The sequence below is a fragment of the Podarcis pityusensis genome (genome assembly GCF_964106645.2).
Source record: "Podarcis pityusensis genome assembly, chromosome: 7".
Taxonomy (NCBI): Eukaryota; Metazoa; Chordata; class Lepidosauria; order Squamata; family Lacertidae; genus Podarcis; species Podarcis pityusensis.
In genome coordinates, this window is record NC_138031.1 from 7887564 (window position 1) to 7909103 (window position 21540).

The following is a 21540-nucleotide window of genomic DNA, read 5'->3' on the forward strand; positions in this document are numbered from 1 at the left end:
TATAAAGCAGATACTGTGAGGGGACATTCATTCATTCCTCCTCACCACTATGAGCTGAATAAAGAGCATGAAATCACTTTGCGATTCTGAGTATATTTCACTACCCCATACTTACCCTAATTTATGCACATCTCCCTTTCCCCAAAACATTCAAAGAAATTTCAATGGAAGCCAAACCTAATAATAATAATAATAATAATAATAATAATAATAATAATAATTTCTTATTTATACCCCGCCCATCTGGCTGGGTCCCCCCAGACACTCTGGGCGGCCTCCAACAAAACACTAAAATACAATAACCTATTAAACATTAAAAGCTTCCCTAAACAGGGCTGCCTTTAGATGTATTCTAAAAGTTTGGTAGTTATTTTTCTCTTTGACATCTGGTGGGAGGGCATTCCACAGGGCGGGCGCCACTATCGAGAAGGCCCTCTGCCTGGTTCCCTGTAACTTGGCTTCTTGCAGCGAGGGAACCGCCAAAAGGCCCTTGGCGCTGGACCTCAGGGCTGGATGACAGGGGTGGAGATGCTCCTTCAGATATACTGGACTGAGGCCGTTTAGGGCTTTCAAGGTCAGCACCAACATTTTGAATTGTGCTCGGAAACGTACTGGGAGCCAGTGTAGGTCTTTCAAGACCAGTGTTATATGGTCTCGGTGGCTGCTCCCAGTCACCAGTCTCTCTGCCACATTCTGGATTAAACGTGAAAATGAAATAAATTTGTGGTTGGAAAGACAAGCATCACCGAGGTCCATTAATAAGCGATTTGACCTGGTGCTGCCTCTCAAATGTACTTTCCTCTTCAAGCTTGCTCCTACCTGCCATGTAATATTATGTAGAAGCACCATAAAGACAAGTTCCCACTTAGTGGTGATGTTAGTATTTTGCCATAGCAACAACTAAGTATCCTCTGGCAGCTTAAAGATGAAGGCTGGACTCATAAGAGTACTTAACTGGAAGCAAGGCCCATGAACTGTGATTCCTACAGGAGGCCGAACCAGATGAAAATTTGGGTCCCTGTCCAACTCTACAATTCTATGCTTCTACGATGTTTTGAACTCAGTGGGTCTTACTTCTGAGTAGCCACCCAGAAGATTGTACTTCAGCATGTAGATGGTGCCATAAGGTTTCATAAGCCAGAGAATGTGATGAAGTGAACTTTCTGGACCATAAGAGTTTATACCACCATAAAAGCATAATCTTTGAGGTTCCACAAGACTCTTTACTGTTTTTTCCTAAAAGGAGAGTTCATCAAAATAAGAACAAAAAAAAAAGGAGTGGGGAAAGCTTACAATTCATGATGTAGAAAAATGCTTGAACATTGTTTGTGCATGTTGTTTTTGTTTAAATATTTATATATGATGATGATTTGATTCAGGTCACAGCGCCGGAAAGCAAAATGAAAATAAAAGCTTTTCAGCATGAGGCGAAGAAATCACAAACTTCTACCCTTCCATTAAGTTACAAATTTAAACAAATGGCTCCTTGCCTTTTTGCCGAAAACTTGCTCTGCTCTCCAGAGGGAACTGCTATGTAGAAATACAGTCATGTTCCACATACTGATAGCCTCTGGGCACTTCTGGGTACTCTTGTTTTGTTTAGTAGAGAAAGCTATTTATTTTCTGAAATAATGTTGGCCCACGGCTCATGAGGCCACCTCGCTTAATAATCTGGGACTTGGCTCAGTTGTGGTATTATGAAGCAAACACTTAAGATGATTAAAAAGGCAAAGGAGTCAGCTGCACTGGGCTGTTGCTGTGTAATGGCCGAGTATTTAGCATTTTGCTGTAATTTTCCAGCTATTATATTAGTGTCCAAGGCCAGTTCTGAGCAGACAATAGCTATTGTGCTTGTCGTGGTTTCCCTTTAGCATAAGCATCCAGGACCTCACGAACTTAGCACTGTTGCTTCAGTTCAAATTCCCTTGTGAGTGAGTGTGTGTGTGTGTGTGTGTGTGTGTGTAAAGGAAGATTTGCATTTTAGGCCAACATGCTTTATGGGGATTAAAGGGACCTTTAAAAAAAAGAAGTTTGCTGCTGATTTACCTTCTGGTCCTATGTATGTTTACTTAGAAGTAAGCTTCTGAAGTCTTCAGTTCTTTTTCTTCCTCTCCTCCTCCTCCTCCTCCTCCTCCTCTTCCTGTTATTAGTATTAATCAACAAATCTGAGGTCCCACAGCAAGTTGCAACAACTAAAATACAATATTTCAAAGAGTTTTGAACAACTTCCAATCCCAGAAATGAGGTGTGTCCTAAAAATATACATCTCAAGTGTCAAAAGCGAGAGTCAAGAGGTAATGGGGGGAAAGCCCCATCTGAGTGAGTAAGACTTTCTTCTGGGTGTGTATGGTTGCGCTGTAAGATTATTTTGGGACCTAATGGGACTTCCTGTCCTGTTTCCTTTTCCTTTCCCTCTATTATTCCTAGTCAAAGGTTTTGTGTAAATGGATGGCGCCTCCATAAGTGTAGCACAAATGCCTTTTGACATTTACAGCGTGCCAACATTCTGCAGGTGCAATTTAATATATTTGCTTGAGCCTCCATGGAATTGTGTGCCATCTGTCCTATATTTTATTATAATTTTCCGTCAAGTTGTTCTCTTTGTCCTTTGCCTACCCTTTTCCAATGTATAACCCCATATTCCAACCAGAGTTTCTTTACTGAAGTCAGCAGACTGTTTAATACAATATGTGTTCATTTTATCAACCCTACCTATTTTGGAAACCATTCCTTTCTTTGCCTGTGTTGACAATTCTTAAAATCCAGCTTCTTTCCTTAATCTGTTTCCAGTTAGCAGTCTTTCTATGCAGACCCACAGCTGAAACTATCTTATATGACCGATTTTCTTAACCAACTCCTGTTATGAACAAATACAATCACTTTAGAACCAGGGTTATATCCAGCAGAGTTCTACTCAGACGAGATGTACTGAAATGAATTGACCTAAATTCATCATTCCCTTTAATGTCAAGGGCTCTCCTTTGAGTACAACTAACACTGCATGCAACCCATTATGAAATACTTGCACTATTCCAAATTGCTCCCATTGTATATTAATTCCCATTGGCTTTCCTGGCAAAACCCAATACCTAGGGAGGAATTCAATACCACCCTAATTTAGAGTTGTTCAATGGTGCACTAGTTGCACTGGTGAGATGGTTTGCACAAGGCAAGGCAGCACAAAGCTAGCATGGTTCTTGTGGCTGGTTGCACACAACATATTTTTGCAGACCTATTACTTCCTGCTGCACAAGCTGTTTCTCAAGAAATTTCCACTAGCACATCTGTTGCACGGGATCTCATAATTCCATCCTTACAGTAGCACAACAGCTGGGAGCCAGGGAACATAGGATCTGGGACCTTACATCCTAAGAGGACAGGAATTTCCCCTGTTCGATGCATATTTGTTTCAATAAGGTTTGCTCAGAAAATTCAAATATAATGGCTTATTCCAGATTCCCATTATTGCTTATTGTTCTGTAAAAAAAATTGCAAATGTTATGGTCTTTCCAACAGTTGGCTTAACAAATGCATAATTGCTGCTCTGGTGGTGGTAGGGCACTGGAGAATTTATCTAAGAAATCTTGCTAGTTTGATTGAAACCAGGAGTATAACATGATGACTTAGGGAATCACAGTTGATTAATCTAATGAGTGGCGATCAAAAGGATTTGTAGCTCAATGGTACAGCATCCATTTTCCTTGCAGAAGGTCTTAGGCTCGATCCTTGGCATCTCCAGGTAGGGCCCAGTGTGGTGTAGTGGTTAAGAGCAGTGGACTCGTAATCTGGTGAACTGAGTTCGATTCCCCGCTCCTCCACATGCAGCTGCTGGGTGACCTTGGGCTAGTCACACTTCAGAGACTCAGCCTCACTCACCTCACAGAGTGTTTGTTGTGGGGGAGGAAGGGAACGGAGATTGTTAGCCGCTTTGAGACTCCTTCGGGTAATGATAAAGTGGAATATCAAATCCAAACTCTTCTTCTTCTTCGAGAGGATCCTGTCTGAAACCTTGGATCCTCAGGGGAAATAATGAAGTAGACTGGACCAATGGTCTGGCTCAGGTTAAGGACCTTTCCCCCTATGTTCTAACAAATTGATTAAATCAGCACAAATTAAATTTACATAAGACTACTAGCCCCTCCTGCATGAAAGTGAATGTTCCTGCATCTCATATTACTGGCATGCCATCAGCAGTTTTTTTTAAATAACTATAGATGAAAAAATATTGTTAAAGTATTGCCTGATTAACTGGAAATGCTAAAGTTTTTAGCTGATTAAAAAAAGATTTACATTTATCACCGCAGCAATATATTAATCATGCATTGCAGCCCTAATTGAAGCTCTTTTGGCTTCCCTTGAAATTTATTGAATGTTTCTCCTTACACAGGAGCCTCCCAGTTTTATCTGGTTTTTCTTTTTCTTTCAGTGGGAAGTGTAGTTCTAAGACTCATCAAGTCTTCACCGCCCTCAGACCCCAAACAGGGCATTTGGCACTAGGGGGAAACAGGTGACACCATCAGTACAGTCAATGAGCAAATAGAATCAGTGCTTCCTACAGCTGCCATAGAAGTGTCTAAACCCCAACTTCCAGAAACCTTATTGGATAACTAAGTTCTCATTGCTTCCATGCGAGGATCCTCAAAATTCAACTTCAGATTTTAAATTCATCACATTTCACGGCAGTTCTAATGCCTAGCAAGTGCTTCAGTCTTAAGAAAGTGTATTCTTTCTTTGGCGATCACTCGTAGCTGAGTAAGATTGTCTTCCATCAACACGGTTTTAACAATGAGTCCGTAAGTGACTGTGAAGGCCAATTCTGGATCCACATGTCCTTCCACAGTGGGGACATTGGTGTCTGGGCGGGAGTTGACCACGGTGTGGATTTGCCAAGTGTGCCTTCCTCTTAGCATGTTTCTCCCTTGTGTCCTGAGTTTGAGTGTCTTCAAAGCCCATGACACCTTTGGTAAAGGCTGTTCTCTAACTGGAGCACTCACAGGCAAGTGTTTCCCAATTGTTGGTGTTTATACTGCATTTTTTAAAAATTTGCCTTGAGGCAGTCTTTAAACCTCTTTTGTTTACCACCAGCATTATGCTTTCCATTTTTAAGTTCAGAATAGAGTAGTTGCTTTGGAAGACAATAATCAGGCATCTGCACAACATGACCAGTCCAACGAAGTTGATGTTGAAGAATCATTGCTTCAACACTGGTGATCTTTACTTCTTCCAGTACACTGACATTAGTTTGCCTGTCTTCCCAAGTGTATAAAAGTGTACACTGAGTCAGACAATTGGTCCAATCTAGTTCATTATTATCTACATCAGGGTTTCCCAGACTTGGATTTACAGCTGTATTTAGACTACAATTCTCATCATCCCTGACCAGTGGTTCGGCTAGCTAAGGATGATGGGAGTTGTAGTCCACAAACAGCTGGCGACCCACGTTTGGGGAACCCTGGTCTACATTGACTGGCAGTGACTTTCCATGGCTTCAGGCAGAAATTTCTACCATCTAGCTCAGTATTGTATACAATGACTAGCAGTTACTCTCTGGAATGTCAGAAGACTTTCCCAACCCTGGAGAAACCAGGAATTGAACATGGGATCTTGTGCATGCTCTGCCGCTGAGCTACAGCCATCTTGGGCATATCGCATATTTTCAGCACCCAAAACTATAACACTATTTTCATCACTGGATAACTTTCCCTCCTCCGTTGTGTGTCTCTCTGTGTTTGCTTGTTACAGTTTTGTTTCCATTCCTGGTCCCTTTGCCCCCTCTAGTGACAAAGATGTTCTAAAGCAACATGTGCAGTTTTCAAGTCTGTGCGAATGATACTTTCCCAAAATAGTTTGCACATCTTCTCAGTCTCCGGAGTCAGCTCCTACTATTCCACCCCTCCCCGTCCTGTCTCCATTTTATTTTATTCTGTCTAATTCAAGGGTAGGGTACCTTATATCCTGAACCCTGGAGGGCCAAATTTGGCAGGTGGCCAAGACCCTCGACACACACATACACAAACCCAACAGACGATGTTGTACTTTGAAGTTCCAACTACTGGGACTTCAAATCACAGTGCAGCACTCTTCGAAAGTCCTTTTACTGGTGAGTGGAGGTTACATCCTGCTGTTTGGGCTGTGCACACCAGTTCCCTCTCAGCTGATATCAACCCCCTCCATCAGAATACCATCATCTGTCTGGTAGGTGGCCATGGTTTCTTCTTCCTCTTTTTAATGATCTCATAAACCAGATTTGACACACACACCCCGGCGCAAAAATTGTCCTCTGGGGTGGAGAATCTGGGATTTGAGGCACATTCAAAACTTCTTCTTCAGTTAGACCAAGGGTGCAGAACCTCCATCCTTGGTGTAATTTCAAAAGGGGAAGGTTTGAATGTGCCCCAAACCCTGAGCCCCTCACCGCTCCATCATCTGTTAATTTTATGGAAATTATTCATCATGAACAGACTAGGTTGCTAGCGTGCTACTGCAATCAAGTTAGAAAACACAAGGTGAAAATGGAATGCAATAATTTTTATGGTATAGGAATATAAAACCAACTGAACAAATATTTATGCCTGTATATTCCAAAGTACTATGCTGTGTTTGACTCTTTTGTAATGTAAGCTACCTTGATAGAGTTTGCTCTCTGAGGTGGCCTATAAGTCTTTAAACAGGAACCATTCAAGGAAGAAACTTAAGAGGTGGGACTTTTTCCACCAAAGAGCTGTAGTGATGTTGAAAGCAGTATTACTTGAATTTCCCTCCTGACATATGGCTGCTTAAGGATTTTGATGTATATTTTTTTCCCTCACAGGGTCCTCCAGGACCACCTGGAGTCGCTGGTCCTCCTGGGATTGCCGGCCCCCCAGTAAGAAATTTTCATTCATAAAAAATTGATATCATAAGGGCATCCTTCTGCTGCTTTAGATACAAAAGCAGCCCTCATATGAGGCTGTTTTGAGTGGCAGATATTGGGTGTGGTTATGGGTGCCATGGTAAAGAGGGAGAGATCAGCCTATTTCAATCTTCATTATATGTCCATTTCCTGCAGAGGTTTTTGTTTTTTTTCAAAGTTCCAAAACTTTGCATTTAAATTGCATGCATTCCCCCTAAATACAGTCATACCTCGGGTTGAAGTAGCTTCAGGATGAGTATTTTCGGGTTGCAGTCCATGGCGCCCCAGAAGTAACAGAGCATGTTACTTCTGGGTTTTGCCGCTCGCGCATGCGCAGACGGTCAAAATGACGTCATGTGTGTTATGTACTGAAGTTCTCACCCTGGGCCAGCAGGGGGATACTGTAGATAGTTATGCAAATGAAGGATCGAAAAGTGACGTTCAGCGATTGGATAGTTTTGTATGCAAATGAAGGATCAAAAAGTGACGTTCAGTGATTGGATAGTTTTAGAACGTTGCAACAGTTACAATTGTTCTGTAGCTCTATATAAGCAGGCTGACTGAGCTCCTCAGTTTAGTTCTGTTCCAGCTTACAAAATAAAGAGCTGCTTTGGAGAAATCGCTGTGTCGTCTGCTATGTCAACTCACAACACAACAATGTGCATGTGCGGAAGTGGTGAATCGTGATGCGCAGATGTGGGTTGGGTTCGCTTCAGGATGCGAACGGGGCTCTGGAATGGATCCTGTTCACATCCAGAGGTATCACTGTATATGCTTTTTTGCCTGCACTTTCACATAAAGCACAAATGTTAATGTCCTAAAATATGTGTTACCCCCATAAGATACCCATGTTAAAATGCACATGTCGGGGGTAGACAGACTTCAGTCTTGTAGGATCCCCCTTCCCACAAAAAATCCCTGAGATCCCCTAATTAGAACCTGGTGCAAAAGATTTGTGGTTGGAATTAAATAATTCTGGATTCAGAAATAATTTGTGATTGATTACCATATGTGAACAATCCTTCTTTGCAAAAATGCACCCCTGGTTACCCCCAAGCTTTCTCCATTGCCATAATTTTGGTGGCAGAGGGAGTCGATTTGTTACTGCTATTGTTACAGAGTTGCAAGCCAGAAAGGTTTGCTAACCTTTTGCCAGAGCATTCAGAACTAACTTCTTTTCAACCAGCAAGCTATTTCTGCATGGATGGTTGGTACTGGGTGGCAAAAAAGATGGCACTACAACTAATTGTTATCTTTCTTTTTGCTGTGACTGTTCTAGGGGCTGCCAGGAGAAATGGGGAGAAATGGACTCCCTGGACCACCTGTAAGTGCTCGTGGGTTGTTGTTATTCTACAGGATACATTCTATAAAACATGCATGCATTCAGAGTTAGATATATTGTAATTCTGGTTCTGGATCCTGTATCTTTTGAGTTTTGGAAAAGAAATGTGTGTGTTTCTGTGTGTGTGTTCAGGGAGGGGTAAAATAACCCCCATTCTCTTTTCCCCCTTTGCTAATAGCCTTAGAACTCACCTCTGCCTGCAAATTTCATCCAGTTCTGTCAAGAGATTTAGAAGCTTATTGGCGTCGCCTTCAAATTTATTTCCAATGACCAAATAGATAAATAAAACTCAAAACTATTAAGGCACCTGTAATAAATATAGGGGTTGCTCGTGCGCAAGTTGCCACCACTCCTGGCTAGGTTGCCTTGTTAAACCTTTTCTGTCTGGACAGCCCTTCACTTCGTGGCTGTTTCAGTCGCTAGCAGAATCCGTCAGTGGGTGTTTCTTAAACCTTTTCCAGCATAAAAGCTGTTTGACGCCAAGTCTCCTACTCTCCCTGCACGGAAGTCTTCTGCGCAGGGAGGGTGTGGGTAGCGGAGGACCCGTGCTCTCCCCGCTGGTCTCCGGCGAGGAGTCCTGGAGCCCCCTCGCCGATTCCCCCATCTCCCTGGTGTTATGCTGATTTCCTTCCCCAGCTGATGAGCTGCCTCTCTCCCTGCTGGGCCCTTCTCCAGCATTGCTTGGGAGCCTTGCCTCTGCCTCTAGCTCCAATGTCAGTTCCCTGACATCCACCTCCCCCCCCAGGACCCCCTCCCCCCCGGCCCAAACTTTTGATCCAACTTCGTCCCTTTCCTCAGCCGACGATGCGGGGAATCCCCGGAAGGAGCTGTCGCCATCCTCTGAGGATTCAAAACCCGCTCCCCACCCGCTCCGATCTCTCCCCGCGGGGTGGGCCTCCCAGTCTGATTCTTCTTCCTCCAAAGCCTCTCCTCCCTCCTCTTCGGAGGCAGAAAAACCCACAAAATCCTCTTCATCGTCTGTGTTTCCAAATTGCTCCTCCCAGAATCTCGCTAGTGGTTTCGGTTTGTCTGGGAACAGGCTTTGGAATTCCTCCACAAGATACCCGTCATTGATTGCCTCCGCGGGAACCCACGTGTTTTCCGACCCGGGTTCTCCCTCCCAAGCTACCAAAGCTCCACCTGGCGCCCTCGCCACCTTGAATCAAGTATTTCCGTGGCCAGGTTGTGGTGTTCCCTCTCCTCTATCTGCGGGTGTGTGGTGACTTCTCCCTCTCGCCCCGGGAATTCCCGCCCCTCCCTGTACGGTGAGAGTAGGGACCTATGGAACACCGGGTGTATCTTCATGCTGTCAGGCAACTTGAGCTTGAATGCCAAGGGGTTCACCTGCTGTGTTACCTCAAACGGTCCCAGCCGCCTTGGCTGCAACTTCTTCCACCCCCCCTTAAAGGGTAACCCTTGGGTTGACAACCACACCCGGTCCCCCACCCGTATGGTCTCCCCTTCCCTACGGTGCTTGTCTGCCTGCCTCTTGTAAATTTCCTTGGCCCGTTCTAAGTTCATCTTAAGTTGCTGGTGCAGGGCCTCCATTTCTTCCACAAACTGCTCTGCCGCAGGTACGCTCCACCCTTCGTCCCCACTCCCCGGGAAGGCCCTGGGGTGACACCCATAATTGGCCATGAACGGGCTCACTCCCGTGGACTCATTCCCGTTCAGCGTTATTGTACGTAAATTCATCCAGCGCTAGTTTCTCTACCCAATCGTTCTGCCTCTCGCTGACGTAGCAGCGTAGGTATTTCTGGAGTATACTGTTCGCTCTTTTTGCTTGCCCGTTGGTTTACGGATGTCTCGCAGTTGAGAAGCTCACCTCTACCTGCAGCAAGCTCATGAGCTTCCTCCAGAACCGGGAAGTAAATTGTTTCCTGCGGTCGGAGATAACCCTTGAAGGAGCTCCATGCAACCTGAAGATGTGATCCACAAACAACTTGGCTGTCTCCTCTGCTGTCACCGCATGTGAGCAAGCTATGAAATGGCACATCTTCGTCAGTAGATCGACTACTACCATGACTGCTGTCTTCCCCCTGGACTTGGGCAAATCTGTCATAAAATCAATGGACACCACCTCCCAGGGTTTTCCCGGCGTGGGTAAGGGTTCCAGTAACCCTGCGGGGGCAGCCCTCTCCCCCTTTGCCCTTTGGCAGCGGACGCACCCCCGTACATATTCCCATACATCCTCCCTCACCCTTGGCCACCAGAACTGCCTGGTGACGAGCATCATGGTTTTGTGCTGTCCAAAGTGCCCAGCTGTGGGGTTGTCGTGGAGTTGTTTGAGTACCTTCCCCCTCAGGCCCCCCCCCGGTACATACAGCGCCCCCTTATAGTACAGCACCCCTTCCTTTTCCTCAAACCCCCCATGGCTTTCTCTTCCGTCTCGGAGTTCCCGGATTTTAGTTTGAGCGAACACGTCATTTCTAGTAAGCCCGGCCAGTTCTCGTTTCCCAACCGAGGCTCCCACACACACCCATCGGTCCTCGGGGATCATGTGTCGTATCTCCGGCGGTCCCTCTCCTTCCATGTACTCCGGCTTCCGGGAGAGAGCATCTGCTCTTACGTTTTCCTCTCCTGGCATGTATCGTATCTCGAAGGAAAACTTGGAGAACTCCTGTGCCCATCGAATCTGTCTCTGGTTGAGTACTCGTGTGGTCCTCCAGTATTCCAGGTTCTTGTGATCAGTACAAACCTGGATCTTGTGCTGCGCCCCTATTAGCAGATGTCTCCATCGGCGAAACGCCGCATAGATCGCAAGCAGTTCGCGGTCATACACCGTATAGTTTTGCTCCGACTTGCTCAGCTTCCTCGAGAAAAAGGCACACGGCTTCCATTCCTGCTTGCTCCTCCCTGGCTGCAAAAGAACCGCCCCAATGGTTCTGTCGGACGCGTTGGTCTCTACCCTCATGGGTTTCTCCAGATCAACGTGCAGGAGCTGCTCTTCCGAAGCGAACACCTTCTTCAGTCTTTCAAAGGATTGCTGGGCACTTTCTGTCCAGACGAACTTCTTTTTTCTACTGAGACAATCTGTGATGGGCGCTGTGAAGTGGGCGAAGTTCTTGATGAACTTCCTGTAGAAGTTGCTGAACCCTAGGAACCTCTGCACGTCCTTCCGGGTTTTGGGGGCCTTCCATTCCAGCACCGCCTGCACCTTGCTTGGGTCCATAGCTAGGCCTTTGTCTGACAACTTGCACCCCAGAAACTCGACTTCCCTGGCGTGAAACTGACATTTTTCCAGCTTGACCCACAACTGGTGCTTCTGCAGTCTCTTTAGCACTTCCCTGATGTCTCTGACATGTTGCTTCTCATCGTTCGAATAGATTAAGACGTCGTCCAAGAAGGCTCCGCAGTTCTTGTACAGCAGGGACCCCAACACGTGGTGCATGAAAGCTTGAAAACAGGCGGAGCCCGACTGTAATCCAAATGGCATAACTAAGTACTCAAAGGCCCCCAGGGGTGTGAACATTGTGGTCTTCCATTCGTCCCCCTCCCTCATCCTAATCAAATTGTATGCTCCCCTGAGGTCCAGCTTCGTAAAATTTTTTCCCCTGCCTCACCCGTGTTAAAATGTCGTCAATCCTTTTTTTTTTATATAATGATATTTATTAAAGTTTCACAAAATTATACAAAACAAAGAAAAAAGTATAAAGTACAGCAAAAAAGTAGAAAATAAGAAAAAACATACAAAATAAAACAGTTAAAAACACAATAATGTTCCATAACCTATCTTCCTTACTCTTATTTCCCCGGACCTCCTCATACCTCCCTTCTTTGTATTCCAGTTCCATTTGTTGGTTCAGCAAATCCTTACCATTAATCTTTTACCCAATTGTTAACCTTTCCCCCCCCCATATCTCTTAAAGCATTACAGCTAAAAACCTTTTTTGTCCACAAAGAACACCGGACTGCCCCCCACCGCCTTTGATTCTCTTATGAAACCTCTTTTCTGGTTCTTGTCAATAAATTCCCGCAACTCCTTCATCTCCCTGTCCGACATGGCATACAGTTTACCCACCGGCAGCTGCGCCCCTGGGAGCAAGTTGATTTGGCAGTCAAAGGGCCTATGGGGGGGGTAGTCTATCCGCCTCGTTCTCGCTGAAGACCTCCTGCCGGTCAGCATATTGTGGTGGCACCTCCCCTTTCGGCTCCACAGCTATCCCAGCCACCCTGGCCACAGTCATTCTTGGGGTTTCCCCCCCAGACAGTGTTCCAAGCAGTAAGCTGACCCAAAGGTGATCGTCTGCTGATGCCATGCCACTACTGGATCATGTAGTGCCAGCCAGCTCATCCCTAATATTATTGGGGGTCCTGCCAGTGTGGCTACGTGAAAGGCAATGGTCTCCGTGTGCCTGGAAACCCTCATTCTCATTGGTGGGGTCTGGTGCGTCACTTCCCCTCCCAGAAGCTCCCTGCCATCAATGGTGGTCACTTGCAAGGGAAAATCCAGGGGCAGCAGGTGGAGCTGGTGCTCTAGGGCGAAGTCCTTGCTGAAGAAATTGCAGGAACTGCCTGAATCCAACAGCCCCTTCACCTTGACTGGGTGCCCATTCGGGAGTTCTAGCACCACTTCTATGGCTATAGCCGCCCTGGGGGGGGGGGTCTGGCTGGGGCACTTCTATTGGTTGCTGGCCTGGCTGCTGTGCCCGCTGAGTGGCAGCCAAGCGTTGGCGTTTCCCTGCTCCTGCCCCCTTTCCCCCTCCTCCTCACCTCCAGCAGCTCCCACCATCCCTTGCCAGGCCTTTCTTTGAGGGCAGACCCTGGCAAAATGTCCTGGCCACTGGCAGAGGAAACACTTCTTGGTGGTTTTCCAATCCTTTCCCTCCCTTTTGCGTCCTTCACTGGAGTTTGAAACCTCCCCCGCGCGCGCGCCATCTATTTCCATTGGCTCCGCCTGCGGGGAAGGCTGCCTCGGTATTTGAGGAATGCGGTAGTCATGGCAACGTTCCCCTCTCCCTTCGTGCTTCTCCTGAGCCCGCGCTTCCTGTCTTACGCCAATCGCAAGCACAGCCTTGGTCAGCTGATCCATCGACTGTGGGCGTGGCACGCGGGAAACCTCGTCCTTCACCGTTGGGGACAATCCCTCCTCAAACAACATCTGAATGGGTTCAGAGTCCAATTCCCACCCGAGTCGGTGGACTAACATTGCAAAGCGCGACCAGTAGTCTCTAACTGACTGGTTCCCCTGTTTACACCCCTTCAGTTCCCGCCGAGTCACACTTTGCTGCACATCACTGGAATACATCGCATCCATCGCCTGGAAGAATTTCCTCAGGTCTTTCAAGGCGGCATTTTGCGTTGCCATTAGGGGCCTGATCCATTCCCTGGCCCCATCCTGCAGATGCCCTACAATATAGGCCACCCTCTCCCCATCGTCCGCAAAATCCTTATGCTGCAGTTCCAAAGCGTACTCTATTTCCGTTCGGAACGCGTTGTAGTCCTGGGGCTTCCCCCCAAACTTGTGTACCAGTCCCGGTACCTTCCTTGCTATGGGGGTGGGTCTGACTTGTGCATCGTGAGCCCGCCTTTCTTCCAACCGCGCCGTCAGAAGAGCCACATGCTGTTCCAAATCTCGGTTCCTCTCCACCAGATTTTGCACTCCAGCTGCTCCCTCCGTGGCGCCGGCTTCTCCGGTTTGGCTCATTATGCTGCCTGCCTGTCGCTGCACACAATCAACGTCAGTGACTGACGGATTGCTGTAATAAATATAGGGGTTGCTCGTGTGTAAGTTGCCGCCACTCCTGGCTAGGTTGCCTTGTTAAACCTTTTCTGTCTGGACAGCCCTTCACTTCGTGGCTGTTTCAGTCGCTAGCAGAATCCGTCAGTGGGCGTTTCTTAAACCTTTTCCAGCATAAAAGCTGTTTGACGCCAAGTCTCCTCCTACTCTCCCTGCATGGAAGTCTTCTGCGCAGGGAGGGTGTGGGTAGCGGAGGACCCGTGCTCTCCCCGCTGGTCTCCGGCGAGGAGTCCTGGAGCCCCCTCACCGATTCCCCCATCTCCCTGGTGTTACGCTGATTTCCTTCCCCAGCTGATGAGCTGCCTCTCTCCCTGCTGGGCCCTTCTCCAGCATCGCTTGGGAGCCTTGCCTCCACCTCTAGCTCCGATGTCAGTTCCCTGACAGCACCTAAGAAAGAGAGGGGAAACCCTGCAACTATTTGTTGTTTTGGCAGGCTTTGTATACCTAAAAAGGTGTAGCATACCATCAAATTTCATGTAATTCTCTTGCAAGTTTTTAAAAAAACACACAAGCAATTTGTTTCCCCTTCAAATCACCAGAGAAAAACTTGGATTTTTTTAATGTGAGGTTTCAAATAAGACCCTAGGTGGAGAAGATAATGTCCCCAACAGCCATTGAATCAACTAGCTTTTTGAACTGCCAGAGTGAGGTTCAAATAGAATATTTTCTTTGGTGTACTTCCCTAGAACTTAATATAATGCAAACCTTCATGAAAGTTTTGCTTTGTATATGTTTGTGTGTTTGTGTGTGTTTTGTTTTACTTGTACCTTTGGCATGGCTGACATCTAGTGGTCTTTCCTGAGATTACTTTGTTGAAGCTACATCATTGATGCAAAATGTGAGCCTCCTAAACTTGTTCAATTGTAGCTCTTTGAAAGGAGTAGGGAGTGCTTTATAATGTATGGCATGAATGTGTGGCCTTAGTCTAATCTATGGTGGTGTTTCCATGTCTTACAAAAAACACCTGCATTTCTCCATTTCTTTTATTTTGGATTTGTGGGTTTACCCCTATTTCTCCTGGCTATGCTGCATTTATCTAAGTTTTGTTCCCTCCCTCTTTTTAGGGTTTACCTGGGAAACCTGGCCTGGATGGCTTACCTGGGCTGCCCGGCTCAAAAGTAAGTGAAGCTGGTGTAAAGTTGCTTTGCCTAACCCTGGCAGAGGGAAAACAAGCCTCTGGTGTGATGGTTAGAGTGTTGGACTATGACCTGGGAGACCAGAGTTTGAATCCCCACTCCGCCATGAAGCTCACTGGGGCATGCCACCATCTCTTAGCCTAACCTACCTCAGAGGGTTGATGTGAGGATGAAATGAGGAGGAGAACGATGTAGACTACCTTGAGCTCCTTGGTAGATAAAGGTAAAGGTAAAGGGACCCCTGACCATTAGGTCCAGTCACAGATGTCTCTGGGCTTGTGGCGCTCATCTCTCTTTATTGGCCGAGGGAGCCGGCATACAGCTTCCGGGTCATGTGGCCAGCAGCACTAAGCCACTTCTGGCGAACCAGAGCAGCGCACGGAAACACCATTTACCTTCCTGCCGGAGCGGTACCTATTTATCTACTTGCACTTTGACATGCTTTCAAACTGCTAGGTTGGCAGGAGCAGGGACAGAGCAACGTGAGCTCACCCCGCCGCGGGGATTCGAACTGCTGACCTTCTGATCAGCAAGTCCTAGGCTCTGTGGTTTAACCCACAGTGCCACCCGCGTCCCACCTTGGTAGATAGAGGTGGAATATAAATATAATAAAATAAATAAAGAGATAAAATAGCATTCTTTGCTGGATCTCCAGGCCACATGACTAAAATGAATGGGCTTAGGATTCAGTTTAAAGGTAAAGGGACCCCTGACCATTAGGTCCAGTCATGGCCGACTTTGGGGTTGCAGCGCTCATCTCGCTTTATTGGCCAAGGGAGCCGGTGTACAGCTTCCGGGTCATGTGGCCAGCATAACTAATCTGCTTCTGGCAAACCAGTGCTGTTTACCTTCCCGCCGGAGCGGTACCTATTTATCTACTTGCACTTTGATATGCTTTCGAACTGCTAGGTTGGCAGGAGCAGAGACCGAACAACGGGAGCTCACCCCGTCGTGGGGATTCGAACCACTGACCTTCTGATCAGCCAGTCCTAGGCTCTGTGGTTTAACCCACAGTGCCACCCATGTCCCAGGATTCAGTTTAGGGGCCACTTTTTGCTTGCACCTCCAGAACACCCATTTTGGGGACTTACAGTAGCCAGACTGAACCAACTACCCTCTCTCTGAGCCAAGAAAAGCAAATTGTTCTGGTGTGTCCTTGGCTTAACATCATTGAGAATCAGCTGTGAATAAGCCAGCTGAACCGTAGATCTAAAATGTAAAGGCAAAGGACCCCTGGAAGGTTAAGTCCAGTCAAAGGTGACAATGGGGTTGCAGCATTCACCTCGCTTTTTAGGCTGAGGGAGCCAGCGTTTGTCCACAGACAGTTTTCCAGGTCATGTGGCCAGAATGACTAAACTGCTTCTGGTGCTACGGGACTCCGTGATGGAAACCAGAGCGCACGGAAATGCTCTTTGCCTTTCTGCCGCAGTGGTACCTGTTTATCTACTTGCACTGGCATGCTTTTGAACTGCTAGGTTGGCAGGAGCTGGGACAGAGCAACGGGAGCTCACTCTGTCACAGGAATTCGAACTGCCAACCTTCTGATCAGCAAGCCCAAGGAGCTCAGTGATTTAGACCACAGTGCCAAACGTATCCCTCATGGTCGCCTTTGACTGGACTTAACAGTCCAGGGGTCCTTTACTTTTACTTTTACCTTTTTACCATAGATCTACTGCATCCTGACCTTCATATTCTTTTGGATCCTACTATAGGATTACCTCTTTATTCCCCCACACCTTATTTTTTTGTTGGAATGGGTGATGGATGACTCCTCCTGCCCACCCACTCCAATAAACCTTCCCCATTCCCACAAGAAACACTGGGGGGACAGAATTCCCAGTTCTTACATCAGTCAATAATTTTTATTCCATAGTAATGTTGGTAAGCTCTTACGCTGGATGTTTATTCAAACACATCTGTTTATTTTGCTGACTTTTGTTTGCATTGCCTACAGGGAGAACGTGGAGAAAGGGGAGAAGAAGGATTTCCCGGGAAAATTGGTTTGAAGGTAAACAACAACAAAACACACCATTTCTTGCAGCTGATGCCAGCTGCATTTATTATCATCTGCTCTGCTCTCATGATCCAGTCAGAAGTAACTAACTCCAGGCTTGGGTTGAACGAAACACACCCCTGTTTTCTGGTCCCACCCGCCAAAGGCAATTTTTGGCTTACAGTTGCCTCTGCTCATCAAGTTGAGCTGGGATGAGCAACTTATATTGGCATATATTTGGCTAAGCCATCCCAAATTATTATTATTATTATTAAGCCTTAAAATTACTGCAGTGTCTTCAACTGGTTGTTGTTGTGGGCTGTTCTGCGACAGAGAATGGAACCAAGAACAATTCATCATTCTTAAAGTTTTTGTTTAAAAGTGAAATGGAATTTTAAGAAATGGGAGAAATTGGCTGCCCTGGGTAGTCCACAGTAAACCTGTTTACTTGATTTCACTTTTCCTCCTAGGGTGAAACAGGAGAGCCTGGACGTCCTGGACTAGTGGGAGAGAGGGTAAGTAGAAAAAATCCCTCCAAGCCATGGGAACAACAAAGCCAGATTAGAGCAACTTCGTTCTAGAGCTGCAGCTATTGGAGACAGGGCCTTCTGGAAAGTTGTTTCTGTTACTGAAGCAAGGACCCCTTTAAACCATTTTATAGAATCCATAGTGATTTCAACAACATTTTTAACTGGAGTCCCCATAGAATTTGTCCAGAAGCTCAGCATGTGGATGTCTGAAAATAGAGTGATGTCAGATCCTGCAAGGTGGGGTTTGGTAGAAGCAATCTCTACGTGAGCTGGTTCCAATACTCTTTTCCCCTCCATCATAGGGTGAAGCTGGCCTCCCAGGCTCACCTGGTTTACCAGGACAGAGAGGAGAGAAAGGAGATCAGGTATGGTGTGTGTGTGTGTGTGTGTGTGTGTGTGTGTATGAGTGTGAGTGTGTGTGTGTGTGATTTTTATTAAATTTTCTCTTTTACAATTTAGAATATTCATTTAAACAACCTTAAAATATCAATGACTTCCCTTCTTCTCTTTCCATGGTTCATTTTGCATAACATAAACCCCTTTATATTTTTCATAAACTCAACCATTCAGTATTCCATTATTACATCCATCAAAACTTATTTACACTGTTGAATTTATCTTAATGCTTCCAATGTTTTCAAGTGAACCCAATTTCCCCCCTTATATTCAATAAACATTTCCCGATCTTCTTCTTTAAACGTATGTTCTTCTTATTCTCTTACTCTATATGTTAGGTCCGGAAGCTGCACATATTCCATAGGTTTAAGTTGCCATTCGTCTTTAGTTGGGACCTTGCTCGTTTTCTATTTGGGGGCTAATGAAACACAGGCTGCAGCAGTGGCATACATAAATAGCCTTTCTAGACACCTGGGAATTTTCATCTGAATTATCTGGTGTGTTTTTTAGAAAAGTGCTTTTAAACATTTTTTTCAACTCATTGTGAATTATTTCCCAATGCTCCTTTACCCTTTTGCGGGTCCACCACATATGAAAGAACATTCTTTCATAGCTATGCCATTTTGAGGTGTTTAGTCTGGATTGGACCTTGAAAAAAAAGGAGAGCTCCATATTAAATTTGTTTGGGCTATCCTTAGTGTCTCCCACAACCTAGAATGCCGCTTCTCAGCAGGCAAAGCCAAGAAGATGGTAGCTTTTTAATGTTTGCTGTCTTCCTCTTGATTGACTGTCAGTGCTGTAGTTGAAGAACTTTCCATCTGAATTTTCAATTTACTGCCACCAGTTGGCCATTTATATTGCGGCAGCAAATATGTAGCGACTTTTGTTTTATTTTTGTTTACTCTGACAGAAAATGTCTTTGCTACTCAACACAATAAAAAATAGCGATAAAAACAACAGCAACAACAACAACAACTGCACTTTCTTCTGCTCCTTTGCAGGGCGAAAAGGGAAGATCTGGACTCCCTGGTTTCAAAGGTGAAAGAGGTGACAAGGTGAGTTTCAACATTCAAGGGATTTTAGGTTTATGAAATATTTGTAATGTGACACTGGCCAACAATAAGGAGAAGGGTAAGATCTTGGATGAAGGAACATGCTAGAGTATAACTGAGTAAGCTCAGGAGAGGGACAAGGAGGATCTGGTCTTCAAACCATTGTTTGCATTCTTTGTGTTAATTCTTGTATTATTTAGTTATTTATTTATAAATGTATTTATGTAACACCCTCCAAAACAACAACAACACATCAGTGTGGTGTCCAATGCGATAAAAACATTTTAAAGCAAAAACATTTTAAAATGGCTGGCTACTCAGGGGACATTTTGAACAATTTCATAGAGTTGCTGGGGTGGAACAGAATGGGAATGTTGCTAAACAGCCCAGCCCCCTTCCATCCACCAGTTTTATCCAAAACACATACCCCAAAGATTGGTCTAATTTTCCATACCCTCCAGCATTTTTCAAATGAATAGAAAAAGTGGGACATTCCGGGATCAAATCAGAAACCGGGACAGTTTCTTTAAATCAGGGACGTCCCTGGAAAATAGGGACACTTGGATGGTCTGGTCTGTTGGGAATCTAAATACGTGCAGCTACTCACACAGAGTCAATTATGTTTTGGCAGACAGTCAAGGCAATGTGGATGAGTAAGTCTGCCTGGTGATACAGAGGCATGGAGACAGCTCCATGTTTGGTCAAGCTCTCTCACGGGAATAATGATTAATGGCCTACTAACTGGAATGTGTGTTAGTATGAGTTTGAGTGTAGGAGTTGTGAGTCGTGTATGAGATAGCTAGCTAAAGATCCGTGTTCTGTTCTCTTCCTGTAAATAGTCCGCTGTATATAAAAAACACCTAACTACAAGTTCCTGGTTCCTGCTTCGTCCATCCTGTCTGCAGCCAAGTTGCCAATTGCTTTTGTGAACTCTGCGTTTACTCTGCTAGGTCTGGCTAAGGTCCTGCAATTAGTCAGAAAGTTGCGAAACACCAATAGGTTTTGCCAATATGGTCTTCAAAGGACATTAACCCAACACCCTCACAAAAAAAAAAGGACTTAAAAGCATTGGGTAAAATTCTAAGATATTAGCCCAGCATTACAAAAACAAAGCTGAGCTCAGGAATAACATAATAAAAGGGCAGAAATCAACATTTACTCCGCCTTCTTAAAGATATTCCATGTTTAGGCCCTGAGATCTTCCTCGGAGCTGGAGAATTCTTTAAGATGAAGGTAGATGAGCTTTCAATCTTGGCCCCACCGTGGTCCTAATCCAAACTGGAGGAGGGACATGCTCTTTGCTCCAGGAGGAAAAAAAACCTTCAATTTTCACTACCTATTATTTTTCAAAACCATTCAATGGTTTGATTAACACCATGTCTAGTTTGGCCCTAAACTGAAAGAAAGTCCTCTCTGATGAGCAGGACTGGAGTGGTTGTATCCCACAGAAATGGATTTTGAGCTGTGTGTCAGTGTGACTGTTCTCTTTTGAAAGAAAACTATATGAAAAGTATGTATAGATGGTATATAACACCAGTTCAGATAGCAAAAATGTACAAAACTGGGTCAAACATATGTTGGAAATGTAAAGAAAAGGAAGGGACCTTTTATCATATGTGGTGGGAATGTAGAGAAGTTAAAAAAAAATTGGGAAATGATATATAATGAATTGAAGAAAATGTTTAAAATGACATTTGTAAAAAAAAAACCCAAAAAACAAAACCAGAAGCATTTCTGTTAGGGATTGTAGGACAAGACCTGCCAAGGAAAACAAAGAATTTATTTATGTATGCTACAACAGCGGCAAGAGTCTTGATAGCACAAGGATGGAAGAATGAGGAAACCCCGACAAAGGAACAGTGGCAAGAGAAACTAATGAGCTATGCAGAATTGGCTCAATTGGCATACAAACTGCGAGATAAGGACAACTGAGACTTTAAAGAAGAATGGGAACTTTTCACAAATTGCTTAAAAAGACAACAAAATGAATTGGACTCCTTGGCAGGCTTTGAATAAACATACACACATTTATCCACAGGAATGGATTTTGAGCTGTGTGTCAGTTTCCTACTTTTACACCCTAAACCTCTGCTTTCTTTTCTAGGGAGATGTCGGTCCTGTTGGTCCCCCAGGCTTACCAGGGACAGTAAGTAGCATTTATTTATTTTTTAAGAGCCCAGCAATGGCAATGAAGTGGGCTGTAAAAGGCATTAGTCTAATACCATTTTTGGCAGTTTGGAGAGGGACTGCTACCTTGTAAGAGACATGCGGTGTTTTTTTGTGCTGCAGTCTCTGGAAGCTGAGGGACTGCCTAAGTGCTTATTATCTCAGCTCGATCACTGAGATAACTGCAGGAGTTGTCGATGGTTGTCCTCCGAGTTGGCGAGGCGCATTTGACATCAAAAAGGAACAAAGCTTCCGAAGTAGAATATTCTGCCAGCAGACACCTTTGATTTCAA

At 45.3% G+C, this 21540-nt stretch overlaps 1 protein-coding gene across 1 annotated transcript in view; it reads left to right on the forward strand.

The window, feature by feature from the left end:
- COL22A1 (collagen type XXII alpha 1 chain) overlaps nt 1–21540 on the forward strand; it is a 192959-nt gene that overhangs the window by 120979 nt on the left and 50440 nt on the right. The window contains exons 25-32 of the mRNA XM_081012482.1: nt 6812–6865; nt 8172–8216; nt 15039–15092; nt 17065–17118; nt 17574–17618; nt 17936–17998; nt 19031–19084; nt 21186–21227. Coding sequence (XP_080868608.1) covers nt 6812–6865; nt 8172–8216; nt 15039–15092; nt 17065–17118; nt 17574–17618; nt 17936–17998; nt 19031–19084; nt 21186–21227 — 411 coding nt within the window. The remainder of the gene's footprint in view (nt 1–6811; nt 6866–8171; nt 8217–15038; nt 15093–17064; nt 17119–17573; nt 17619–17935; nt 17999–19030; nt 19085–21185; nt 21228–21540) is intronic.